Genomic DNA, 13,523 nt, shown 5'->3' with positions numbered 1-13,523 from the left:
TCTCCCCATGGGAAGCAGTTTTAAACCTTTGGGGTAGGTGGCACAGGGCTACAGCTGCCCTCCACCCTCGGGTTTGAGCTGCAGGGAGCTGGAGGCTGCGGGGATCGATGGCTGAGCTGTCAGGGTGTGGCACCACCCGAGGACAGCTGCATCAATGTAGGCAGTGAAAGGCAGTGTCAATGATCTAGCCTTGATGTGGGAACATGATGGACAGCCCCTGACTGATGACCAGGAGTGTGATGGACAACCATCAATGAGCCTGTGTGAATGTCCAGGGGCAGGGATGGACAACTGTCAGTGGACATGAAGGACAGCCATCAGCAGGTGGCCCTGAGAGGTGCTGTCTGCAGCCAGCACCAGGAGGTTTCCTGTTTGGTTGCCAGTGGAGAGCAGGATCGTGTCTGCAACTGGGACCAGCTCCATGGGTAAGATCCTGAGCCCCTGCATGGACCCCACACATATGGGGGGTGTGGGCTATGCAGGGAGCCAGGCATGGTCTGCCTTGCTCACAGGTTCGCTCTTGCACAGTTTATTCCAGGTGATGGGCGATGCTGTGCCATTCTCTGCCTGCAGTCTGACACGGCAGCCCTTCAGGCAGCCAGTTTTTATCCAATTTCATGCTGACTTTGGTATCATCCTTCCCTCCTGAAACAGCTGCCATGAGGGGAGTCGATGCCTCTCCGAGCCCTCCCTGCAGCGCATCAACACTATTATCTCCATCAGCCAAACTTGCAATCTCCTGAAAAAAGATATCTCGCTATTTTGACAAGTTCTCCTCTCCATCACCCCCCGCTGACTGGCAGCAGCGCCGGCTGGCGCAGGCGCGCCGAGGCCGCCGTTCCTGCCAAAACTTCGGGACCCTCTCCCTCCTTCCCTCCGTCCCCAGGGCAGGGCAGACCCCCGGGCCGTGTCCCCCCGGGGGTGGCGGCGGCTGCGGGCCCGGGGGCAGCGGGCGGGCGGCGCTGCCGGCAGCAGCAGCCGCAGATGGCGAGCGAGCCCACACGCCGCAGCAGCCAGTGACCTACACGCGGGCGTCATGCGAGATTTCGGAGCGGGGAGAGGAGCTGACGAAAATGCACATTCCCGCTGCAGCTCAGCTCTCACCTCCGCCCCTGCAGCCCTCCTCCAGCAGACCGGCGCTGCCGGCTCCTGTCGGGCGCTTCCCCAGCCTGTTGCCGGTGGTGCCGCTCCAGTGAGCAGCCAACCACGCCGTGGCTTTTCGGAGAGGACAGGGGACTATGTCCTCCTCCTCCCCAGAGGGTGCGAGACGATCCTTAATCTGGCACAGGATGTCCTTGCAGAAGCGGATCTGGCTGTAGCTCTCATTCTGGGGGACAGCGCACCTGCCTGCAGAGGATCCCCAAGGCCTTTGGCAGCTGGAGCAGGAGCGGGGCTGGAGCTCCTCCTTGCCTCTGCTTTTCCAGGAAGCACTGCACTCGGTCCCGGGACTGCCCTCCCCACAGAGGCACTAAAAGCTTTTAGAGCCTGCCCGCACGCTCCTCTCCAGTCCTCTGGGGCCAAGGTTCGTCTGTGAATTTGTTTCCCGCTGGCCTCCCTTACAGTGGATGCCTTCCTTGGCATACACTTGCTCCACCCCACGGCCATCCCAACACCTTTCCACCATGCTCCCCAGACCAAATAATGCAAAATGTGATTCACCCTAAAGGAAAACATTCCTGTGGAGGGATGAAGCACAGAGAGGCGCTTTGGCCAGGGCAGGGCACCCAGAGGCTGCATTAAGGCTCCTGCAGCTTATGGAGTGAAGCAAGACAGGACCTGACAGCCACAAGCAGAAAACAGATAAATCCTGTCTCCAGCCTAGCTCTGTGCATCCCCAGCCATGGGAGAGAGCCATGGACTGGCTCAGATCACAGCACAGCACCCAGATGCTGCTTTTCCCAGCCCCTGGATCTGTTTGCAGGTGACATGAGCTGCAGATGGTCTCAGCTTACTCTCAGGTGAGACATGGAAAGGGTCTGCAATGAAGATATGGGTATTGTGGGATCATTGTCAGTGCCCTTAAGACTACAGAGGGCTGGCACAGGGTGTGGAATAGCAGCCAAGGGTCAAGAACCATTCTGGCACCAGCATGTGCAACCTGGTCCCCTCAGGGCTGCCCTGTCGCAGTGATCTGCTCCTGGGCACGCAGGGCACTCCAGGGTTGTTGGATACTGCATCCACCACAGGTTGGTTTGTTTTGGGGTTTTTTTTGGGATGTAGAAGACCTCAGGGTTGGTGCTTCCCATCTTCCAGAAGCTAGGAAGCTTCAGTCATCAAATGGTTGTTAATCCCAGATCTCCCACTCCATGCTCCCCATGCTCTCTGTATGGGAAAGGTGACATCTCTCCCTCTCTGCTGCTGCTCACTGCTGTCCACACATCCACTGTTCCGTGGGGCTGGCAGACCTGGAGCCTGCTAGGACCTGCCCAGTGGAGGGCACAGGGGCTGGCAGGGCTAGGATGTCGGGCTGGGATGAGGGGCTCCCCCCAGGCAGTATCCTGGGAACAGGAACAGTGCAGTGGGGCTGAGCAGAGCTTCCCCATGTCCTAGTCAGAACAGCACGTGCTGTGTCCAGCCTGGCCAAGGAGCAGGGCAGCTCTGCAGCATCCCCACTGCCCAGGCCCCTCTGCTCTCACCTTCAGCACGTATCCCAGGTCTGGATGGAAGCTGCTCCTCGGAGGGCTCAGAGTCTGTTTCACCCCAAAATCATCCCCATGTAGACCTGTCTATTCCTGAAGGGGAAAGTGCAGCCTCTTACCAGTGGCACTTCCTCCAGTAAGGTGTGAGGGGGCTGAGTGACCATCTCCACCAAGCTGATGGGGGGCAGCTGGGGATGCATGTGGACCAGATACTCTGCCTTCAGACGTGCTGCATTAGAGCTGTGCCTTTTTCTCCCCACCAGCCTCCTCTCTCCTACCCCGTCAGCTCCTCCCAACCCCCTGTGAGCCCCCAGCCCTGCTGCAGCCCTGTGGTGTCCCCCCAGGGGGTATAACAAGTCCTGGGTACTAGAAGAACAAAAACCCCGGGTTTTGCATTGAAATGGGCACAGAGGGCTGCACGTAGCCAGCAGCCACCATGCCCCTGCTGCAGCATAGTGTGGGAAGGACAGCCTGCCTGCAACACTGACCAGCAGACATTGGGTTAAAGCAGGTGCAGGTAGCCTGTGACTGAGGCACCGGTCTGGGGAAGATCCCGCAGCGGGGGCAGATGAGACCTTTGCTCATCCTTGGATGCAGTCCCACCTCTGTAATCCTTGAGGTTTTTTCTGAGAAAGGCGGTTCAACCCAGGGGGCCAAAGGAGATGCAGGGAAAGCTTTTATTGGTATCTTCCAGCACACGTCAGCCCGGTTAAAAAAAATCTTCGTTTCTCGGAGAGCTTTTTAACACGGCTCGGGCAGCAATTGGTACAGGGACAGCAAACCAGGCTGCATCTGCTCAGCCCCAGTCACAAGCTCCCTGCTTCCTCTGAGAGTGTGTGTGTGTGTGTGTGTGTGTGTGTGTGTGTGCGCGCGCTAGACACAGGCATCCGCTCCCAACATCTCGCTGCCTCCTGCATCCTCCGGCAGCAAGTGCAGGGCTCTGGCTTCCCGGGTACCACCCTCGCCGCTCCATCCCCTGGCAGGGATTTGCACGCGGGGCACGGCATGCGGTGAGCACCCGCGGGAGGAGAGGGGCTCGTGGCCAGAAGCAGCGGCGATGGGCATCGTGTGGACTGCTGTCTAGGGCTCGTGTTCCCAGAGCGACCCTGATCCTGGTAAGTGGGTTTTTTTTGCATTACAGGCGCTTTGCTGGGTGCGTAGCATGGGCTGTCCACACATTGTGTAGCCCTTCAGTGGGCTCCCCCGGGATCCTGGTGCCAGGGACTAGAGCTCCTGGGATGGGATGCCTGGGAGTGGGGATGAGAGTGGGGTGAGAGGGTCCTGCCCAGGCATCGGGGTCCTCATGTGGGTACTGGGGAGGGAGAACAGAAGGAGAAGTGCAGAGCTGAGCAGGAGCTGTATCTGCTGCAGAGGAAGGGACTCTGCTGTCACGGCATTTTCATCCCCCTCTGGGAGATGAAAGAGTGCGACACACCTATGAAATCTGTCATAGCGCAGCAGGATGGGCAACCTGATCCGGCAGGGAGAACAGACACTGGCTTGGTGTCCCCAGGACTGGGACACAGCACCCGCCCCCCCCCCCACCCGACATCCCCACTGGACTCCCACAGCCCTGCAGAGGGTGGGAGGGACCATCAGCCACGGACCTCTCTGCCCCATGGCAAATAGATCATCTCGCAGCAGCAGTCCCAGCAGTGCCACAGTTCTGGCATGTGCTGTCTGTCTGGGTGAGGGGACAAGAGGATGCTGCCAGACCCTCGTGGCCATCTGCAGCCAGCTCAAGGAGGTGGAATGCAATGTCCCCTAAGCAGAGCCTGCTGCCTTCACAGCCTGGCCCCCTCGCTCCAGGCAAGCAGCAACTGGCAGAGATGTGCAAGAGCCATGGCAGAGCCATGGCAGCTCCTCCCAGCCCTGCTTCATGCCCTTCGGACCGAGACCTGGGACCGGGCTGCCATGGGCTCCTCCCTGCTGGTACCCCACCCCTCTTAGGTTCCCTTCCTTAATGCTGCTCTAAGTAAGGCACAGCACTGCAGGGCAAGAGACTCAGCAGCCTGGTGAGGGCAGGGAGGAGGCTGGGCCCCCTGGCAGCCTGTGGGGACCAGGCACATCCTTCCCCCTCGATCGGGGAGCCAGCTCCTGGCACACGAGGGGGTTCTGGTCCCTGCACACCCCTGATGCATCCCCCTGAGGGTGGGTGCCTGCTCAAGGGTGCACCAGCCCAAGCACCCACTGACCCTTCATTTGCTGGGAGGGCCTTTCACCGAGGACCACTGTGGGGCAGGTAACAGTCAGTCCTACAGACCCTGTGGCTCCACACCCCCATCTCCCCAGGCCACCACTGCACACCACAACAGCTCACCCTGCACCCACAGCCCCTGAGAAGCACCCATCCCACAGCCCCAGCTGCCACAGACACCACCCCACTCCCACAGCTGCTGCAACATCCCTGCACCCAAAGCCACCACCCACCCCATGGCCACAGCCTCTGCAACACCCTCCCTGGGCCGTGACAGCCGCCCTGCTCTGCCAGCCACGCCGTGGCACATTCACCCCAAAACACATCCATCCACCCCTCGCGCCTCATCCACCCTGTAACACATCCAGCCCTAACAAACACACCCTCCCTGCGCCGCTCCCGACGCATCCGTCCTGCGCTCCCAGCCACCACACCGCCCCGGCTGCGCCCACCTGTGTGTCACCCGCTGCCACCCACACTAACCTGGCACCCCGGAACCCCAGCACAAGCCACGTGTGCTCTGCCATGGGAGAGAGGTTTTGCAGCCATGCAGGGACCGCTGGCTCTGTTTGCATCTGGATGCTCTGCCCTGTTTCCTTCTCCCGGGGTGCCTCCGTGCTAGCCACCAGCTCTCTCCCCATTCACATCTAACACAGGCTTAATTCTCACTCCAGCTGCACCAGCCTTGCTTCCATGCCTCAGTTTCCCCACGTAGAGAGGAGCATGAAGCTGGGAAAGATGTGTCCATGTGTACTAAGAGGATGAAGTGCTTTCTGGCTCGGTGTTTTGCTTCAGGAATGGAGCCGTAAGGAGCAAATCCAAAAGAGAAGAGTGAGGGGAATGGGTGCTGCCCAAGGATCAGAGCAGGGGTGCAGGGGGCTGGGGGCAAGGGAAGGAAAGGGGCTGGGAAGTTTCCCACCACCCACTGTGACAGCCCCCGGTGCTGGCAGGGCTCGTGGAGCCGGGTGTTTGCAGGCAGCTCCTGCCTGTGCCCAGATTTAGCTCCTCTGTGGGGGCGACCTAAAAATAGCCCCACGGTGCAGCCTGGCAGCAAGGTCGAGGCCCCCGCACCTCTTAGGTCACCATGAGACAGGTGGTGGTTCTGTTTGCCTCAGGGGGTGGACACAAATAGCACTGGAGACACCTTCCCCCAAGGACATGTGGGGACGCAGGGGCTGCTCAGGTTTCTGGGCTGCTATGGGGCAATACTGACCCTGGTCCTCCCTTCCCCAGGAGAAGGGGGACTCCTGCAGTCTAGCAGGCCCCCAGATCATCCCAGGTTCTATGTGAGGGTGAAGTCCTACCCTGCAAAGCCAGGTCAGGCAGGGCATGGGGCACAGGCAAAAAGGGGTCAGGACAGGGCCGAGCAAGTTTGGGGTATCTGGAGAGCAGTGGGGCCTGTGGAAAGGCAATGGAGTCTGGAGACTGAGTTCAGGGTGAAGCCATTCAGCCCTGGATGTGCAGGCAGGGTCCAGCTGTGCAGCACTAGCAGGGGCAGGGGGACCAGCAGAGCTGAGAATAGACACAAGTCATGACAGAAGTGAAATTGTCCAGGCTCCAGGCACACAGTGGACAGTGGCAGAAGGCACTTGGGGTAGGCTTGGAAGAGGACAGGAAGCAGGGAGGTCGGCTGGGATCTTGCAGCAGCAGTGCAGTGCAGGTGGGTGACTATGAACACACAGGAGAACCAGATTTGGGGGGGGAATACAGCAAGTCCACACACCAGCCACCCTTCTGTTGCCCAGGCTGCCCCACTGCACTGCAGGGTGGCTGGGGCTGGGGCACCCAGAGCTCAGCAGCATCATGGGGAGAAGCTGCCAGAATGCTGGGATGAGGAACACCAGTGTGGGTACCAGGGAGACTGGCGTGCTGTGGGCCACACACCTCTTTTCACTCTTCTCTGTGAGCCTAGCCCCTCTGGATCCTCTCCTCCCCACTTCTACCCAAACCTTGGGCAGGAGTAGGCCTGGATCTGGTCAACACTCGGTGGTGCAGGGACCTACAAAGGCAGATCTTGGGGGGATTTCCCTGTGACTTCTCCGACTCTCTCGCTCGCAGGCAGAGCTGCAATGCTGCCCAGCAGCAGAGCTGATCCTGACCACGGCAGACGTGACCCTGAGCCAGCCAGGCAGAGGGTGGTGGCACGGCGAGGAGGTAGAAACACCCAGGTGTTTTCCTTCCCACTGGCAGGCACAGCCGCAGAGATGCTGCTGCTGTGGCTTGGACACGTGCCTCCAGCTCTGCCCCGCTCCCACCTTTGCAAAGCCCCGGGAGCTGAAGAAGGCCGGGCACCAGCTCCGAGCCAGGCACTGCGGCCAACAGGTGCAAATACCCCAGCCCACACAGGCGCCCGCTGCTGGGACCCCCACGCGCAGGACGGGGCCCACACGTGTTGCATCCCCGGCTCAGCGCGTGGGAATCTGCAGGCAGATGGTCCCGCGGTGGTGGGGAGAGGCTGGGAAATCACATGCGTGTGCACACAGTGGTGTTTGCCGCCTGCCAGCATGCTCTGCTCCGCTCCGCTCGGCCCTGCTGCTGCGGGGTACCTGTAATTACCCTGACCAGGCTCCCTGCCACAGCAGTGCCCGCGGTGTCGAGTCCTCCCGCAGGCAGTGAGATCCCGGCGGTGTGCACGCGTGCTGCTAATTATCCCGCTACCTGGGGACTTCCCTGCCGAGGCTGGCGGAGCGGGAGATTGCTGCTCCAATCTCCCTGCTTTGCCTCCCGGTCCCTGGGCACCAGCTGGAAGTGCCTCTTTGCTGCAGCATAGAATTAGAGAATAATTAAGGCTGGAAAAGACCTCTAAGATCATCGACACCAACCATTAACCCAACACTGCCAAAGCCACCTCTAAACCACATCCCAAGTGCCATGTCTACACAGTTTTTAAACACTTCCAGAGATGGTGATTCCACCACTGCCCAGGGCAGTATCTTCCATAGTGTAACCCCAGCATGGCATGAGGGAAGCCCTTGGACCTATGTGAAGTGATGCTGTGCCCCACAATGCTGGAGTCCAAATTCTGCTTCTCCCCAGCTTCAGCTCACAACCAGTGAGACAGTGTCCAATTTGTTATTGCTGCTGCTGTTGGCCACCCCACTTTATCCTAAGGTGATCTCTTGGCACTGAAGCCAAACCTTCTTGGGACCCATGTGCCCCTGTCCCATACATTGCTTCCCTTCCGTCTTTCACCCTCACAGTCCTCCTACGGCTGGCCCAGCCTCCCCACAAGGCTCCTGGCAGGATGCAGGATGCCCAGTGATCACAGCAGCAGCACACACACAAACATGTGAGTGCAAGAAGAGGCATCTGAGTGAAGAGGAATTTAAGGAAGGTGAGGGGTCAGCATCAGACCTGCCAGGACCTAGTCCTGGGCAGAGCTGCAGGGAGGACATCTTTCATCCTTGACTGACCACAGAGATTGTCTTCAAGGCAGAGAGGAGATGCACGCAAGGAAAAGGGTTACAGCTGGTCCTACTCCCTCTGGGTTTTACTGATCTGGCATGGAAGAGGCCTGGATGTGTTTCTTGTTAAGCTGGAGTCTATAGAGCAAGGGTGGGGAGGCACCCCCAAACCATCTCCCTGCCTTCTGTCCCACTCCCCCACCCACTCAGACCCTCCATGGCCAGGAATCCATCTCCCCACAGCCACCACCATGATCCCAGTATCAGTTTGTCACAAAGCCCTCATTTCTCCCTGCCCTGAGCTGCTCCTCGTGCAGCTGGGGGAAAACCACAGGGACACCCTCTTGGGGGTCAGGGACATAGCACCTTCCTTCCCACCGCAGAGCCATGGGGGTGCTGATGTCCAGGAGGCAGACGGTGGAGAGGGTGCAGAAGGTCAGCTTGGCCGTGTCAGCCTTCAAGGATGGGCTGCGGGAGCAGCCATCGACACGGCGCCGGGCGGAGGCGGGGACTGCACGCCAGGGGACGCTGGAGCAGGAGGTGCAAGAGGGAGAGGAGGAAGCGCTGGCAGGACCTTCCCAGCCGGAGGAGAGCAGTGCCAGCAAGGCAGCCTGGGAGCGGCTGCGGGATGGCCGGGGCGTGGAGCCAGAGGAGTTCGACCGGGCCAACAGGTTCACGCCACCAGCCTTCATCCGGCCCAAGAGGGAGCTCCACGATGATGAGCCCCCGGACATCAGCCTGGAGCAGAGGGAGCAGGTGAGCTGATGGAACCACAGAGACAGCGTGGGAGGGATGGGGACAGGGCTGGAGGTGCACAAGCACCTGAGGGTCTGCCAGGGAGTGACAGTCTCCCTAAGCCCTACGGAGGTGGCTCGGTGGGGTAGAGTGCCAGTAGCCACGCTGGGCAGGTGGAGGTGCCACACTGGGAGGGGGGTGCAACTGTTCAGATGTGTCCCAGAGGCACCCTGGAGTGTCTTGAAAAGGAGAAGTCACTGCTGGGCACAGGCAGTTCTAGGTCTGGGGAAGAGAGGACAATTTGATCTACATGTTCGTCCACCTACAGTCATTCAGCTTGCAACTCAAGCTATCCCTCCATACCTGCAGCCCCTACATCCCTGCCCGTCTACAACCCAACAGCTTATCCACCCATGTCCTCAATCTCACAACACACCCATCCACACCCAAAACCTTACCCACCCAACTCTACACACCAGCCCACCTACACCCTTATATAGCACCATAAAGGCATGGAATATCCTGAGTCAGAAGGAAACCACAAGGATTTTTGAAGTCCAACTCCTGGCCATACACAGGATACCCCACGAATCACACCATGTGCCTGAGAGTATTGTCCAGGCTTGGTGCTGTGACCACTGCCCTGGGGAGCCTGTTCCAGTGTCCAACCACACCCTGAGCCTAAATTGCCCAGGGCACCAAGATAATATACCGAGGTTAGTATCTCTTTGGAAGTGGAAATGGAAATGTGTGGAAAACCTTACAGCTTATCCATCGACACTTACAACCCTAAAGAGCAGCCAGTGTACAACCCTACAGCCCAGCCACCCACATGTAACACGCTGCAGAGAATCTACGACTCCACAGCCCCACCACCCCTACAGTCAGACCATCCACCCACCATTCATCCCCACAAACACACCCACGCTCCTCTAACTTGACCAGCCACATCCATTACAACAACCTCTTCCCCATGCCAGCCCCACACATTCCCAGCTTCCCCCCTTACCATCCACCCCCACCTGCAAAGCCCCACCCAGATCGAGAAGCCAAGCCCCTGCCTACACTGCTCTGCTGAGCATATGCCCATCCCTGCCCAGATCCAGAATGATGAGATGTGTGAGATCTGCGAGGTGTGGACAGCCGAGAGCCTCTTCCCCTGCCGCATCTGCCGCCGGGTGTACCACGACGGCTGCCTGCGCCGCATGGGATACCTGCAGAAGGACAGCGCCGTGGAGGTGACAGAGACGGCGCACACCGAGACGGGCTGGAGCTGCTACTACTGCGTGAGTGCCTGCACTGGGGGACACCAGGCTGCTGCAGGGTGGTGGGTGCTCCCCAGGGAACTGTGCCCCACATGGACATGAGCAGGGTCCTGTCTCACAGCCACTGGGCAGTGGGGGACTTGCTGCTCTCTGGTTCCCACCACCCACCTTGCCTTGACGGGGTCACCAGACACACGGTGCAGTGGCCCTTTTCCACCTCCCCACCCCTGCAGCCAGCTCCCCAAGACCTTGGTGCAGAATGTGACACTGTGGGCACAAGAGGTGCTGTAGCAGAGCTGGGATGGCCAAAGCCCGGGGGCGTGGAGCCATCCCACTGCAGCACCCTTGGGTGACACAGCACATCTCTCTGGGTGTCCTCACCCACTCCCTTCAAGGGAGGCGCTGCCATACAGAGGTGTGCTCCCTCACCCCATGTCTTTTCCTCATGGCTCCTCTCTGCCCCCTACCCTAGGACAACCTCAATCTGTTGCTGACAGAGGAAGAGATGTACAGCCTGATGGAGACCCTGAAGAACTGCAAGATCATTCCAGGTGTGTACCCTCCATGCGGCGGGTCCCAGATGGCTGCGGGAAGCAGCTGGGGAGGGGGGGTCCCCCTTCCTTCCTGGGCACAGCACAGCCAATCTGTCCCCTGCAGAGAGCTGCCTGACCCTGGATGACTTCCTGCACTACAAACACCAAGTGCACAAGCAGCAGTTTGAGCGGACCATGCCTGAGGCACAGGAGGAGCAGGCAGCCCTGCAGTTCAATGCCCTGGACCCTGACAAGAAGGGGCACATTGAGTGGCAGGACTTCCTCTCCCACGAGTCCATCCAACTGCTGCAGAAAATACGGCCACAGGTACGGTTGTGGCATCCAGGGCTTGCTCCCATGGCTGTCACACATGGTCACAGCACCCAGGGCTGGCTACCATGGCCAGCAGCTGTGGCAGTGGCACCTAGGTCCAACACCCACAGCCACAGCACCCATGGTCATGGCACCCAAAGATGATGCCTCCGGCTGTGGCACCTGGGGCTGACTCCCACAGCCAGCACTCCTGGCCATGGCACTCAGGGTAGAGACCCCTAAGCTTTGGGAATATAAGGAGGAAGGTTCCCACAGGATGCATGCTACACCTTCACTTCTCTGACTCCCTAGAATGCCCTTCTGCGGCTGCTGACACCCAAGGAGCGGGAGCGGGCACGGACAGCCTTCCTGGCCCTGGACCAGGACAATGATGGCTTCATTGGGGAGGCTGAGTGCCGCCAGGCTCGGCACACCTGGTTCCGCAAGCACCAAAAGGAGATGCTGTCCTGCAATGTCAGGTGAGGGGATGCCCACCCTGGTGTAGGGGTGATATCCCAGCTGGGACTCCCAACACAGTCCCAACACCTACCAAAGGGGCTCAGCACACAAATGGTTACCCCCGCTTCCCGCCACCTCCCCCACCATGGCCCCTCAGCCCTGTGCACCCTTTCCCCCATCACCACCATTTGGGGTGCAAGGAGTGGGGATGAAGAGCGTCCTCCTCCCTGCCACAGCATCAGCCATGTGGGGCCCATATCAGAGGGCAGCCCCGCCAGCAGCAGGAACGGGAAGAGCCCGGAGAAGATCCTGCCAGCCACAAAGCAGGAGGAGACCAGGTGAGGCAGGGGTGGTTAGGGGGATGATGGAGACCCCCATTTTGGGGGGAGACCCTGGGGGAGCAGTGTTGCCAGGGTGTCCAGTGAGCCCACATCTGCCCACAGGAGCATCGACTGGCCCGGATTCCTGCGGGAGAACGTTGCCTACATCCTGGCCGCGCGCCCCAACAGCGCAGCCCTGCACCTGCAGCCCCTTGCCTAGACCCGGCCGCGCCTCGAGGGCGCAGTGCCACGCCCGCCATGGTGACCTGCCCCGCCCTCCCCCGCGGGCACAGCCAGGCGCCGATTGGCTGGCAGGGAAGCGGCCATGCTGCCCTATGCCCCACCTCCCCCTTGGATTGGCTGTGAAGAGGATGGGTGCCAGGCTCTGATTGGCTGAGGGAGCAGGAGCAGCTCTCGAGTCTCTGATTGGTGGGGGGAAGTAGGGCGGGGCAGGGCGTGTCCCCACTGTTCTCTGCACCAGGCAGGGACCACGGTAGGCAAGGGTCCTGTGCTGGGGGTCACCGTGGGGCACAAGGGGCAGGGAACATGCTGCCCCCATGATCCCTGTCCCCACAGCACCCAGGGACCTGCAGACAGAGCAGGGGCTGCCCTGGGTACTTGTGGGGTGACAGCAGAACCCAGAGCACCCATGTGTCCCCAGCCTCCCACAGCATCATGGGGCAGCACAGCTGAGCCTCTGCGTGCCACAGGCAGCGCCCACGGGTCTGCGGCAAGCAGTGTCTCAGCTCACCGGTGTGGTGGATCCTCAGGGGATGTGGCTGACTCCCTTTGGGGTCTTTCACATCCCTGCCCTACTGAAGCAGGGGTTGGAGCCCAGTAGGTCTATTCTTGCATGCACAGCTCATGGCTGGAAGAGACAGTTTCTTGTCATGGCTCAACCCTTCCCTTCTGGCAACCAACTATTTAATGCCAACAGCAATGGTGTAGGAAGGAGCACTGGTAACAGAAAGCATCAGAGGGATAAGAAGTCAAGGTCAGATGTAGGGGGACTCCCTTATGCCTCTGATCTTGCCGGCAGCACTCCCCTGTGTCCCTCATCCCCTCCTGTACCCCTGGTTCCAAGGGATGCTCTTCATTTGCTTTGCCATTCCAGTCCCACACCAACCCTGTTCAGTCTCGCTCTCTACCCACCGCATCAAGTGGGCAGCCTTGCCTCGCTGGGAGCATTAGTGCTAGTGGTGGGAGGAGGAGGCAGAGCCACCCCAGGTGTCAGCTGCAGGGATGAGGCATTCACTGGGCCCGTTGGCAGCCCACAGTGATAGATGCACTCAGCCCACAGATGAAGGAGCAGGAAGCCCGGAAACCTTGCCCTGGACATGCCAGGGGTTGGGATGCCCAGGTCCCACGGCAGTGCCAGCAGCTGCTCCTGCCTCTCTAATCCCTTTCCCGCAGTGCCCTCAGCCTCTTCCTCCCTGGTGTGCTCTGGCTCAGCCAGGAGGCCCGGGGGTGTACAGAGGCCAGGGGTGCACTTGCAGCAAGCTGGTCATTCCCTCACCCCCATCCCTGATGCCCTGTGGGCATCATCCCAGTCAGCCCCCTTCCCCCAGCCAGGGCACAGTTCCCCTCTCCAGGGTCTCCCCCACTGCAAGACCAGGAGGCGCACCAGTGCCACGACATCTTCCTCTACCACCCTGGCAT

General features: G+C 60.1%; 1 protein-coding gene across 1 annotated transcript; it reads left to right on the top strand.

Moving 5' to 3' along the window:
• Positions 1–8,627: 8,627 nt before the first annotated feature.
• Positions 8,628–12,588, top strand: PHF24 (PHD finger protein 24). The gene is made up of 7 exons (XM_041422060.1): positions 8,628–8,996; positions 10,076–10,261; positions 10,713–10,791; positions 10,898–11,100; positions 11,398–11,564; positions 11,781–11,882; positions 11,988–12,588. Exons 1-7 carry the CDS (start codon positions 8,628–8,630, stop codon positions 12,082–12,084), a joined length of 1,203 nt encoding a protein of 400 aa, XP_041277994.1. The 3' UTR covers positions 12,085–12,588.
• Positions 12,589–13,523: the final 935 nt, after the last annotated feature.

Source organism: Onychostruthus taczanowskii, unplaced genomic scaffold (genome assembly GCF_017590055.1).
Source record: "Onychostruthus taczanowskii isolate IOZ18803 unplaced genomic scaffold, ASM1759005v1 scaffold70, whole genome shotgun sequence".
Taxonomy (NCBI): Eukaryota; Metazoa; Chordata; class Aves; order Passeriformes; family Passeridae; genus Onychostruthus; species Onychostruthus taczanowskii.
The sequence above is the reverse complement of the archived record's forward strand: the minus strand, read 5'-3'. Positions and strand labels throughout refer to the sequence as shown.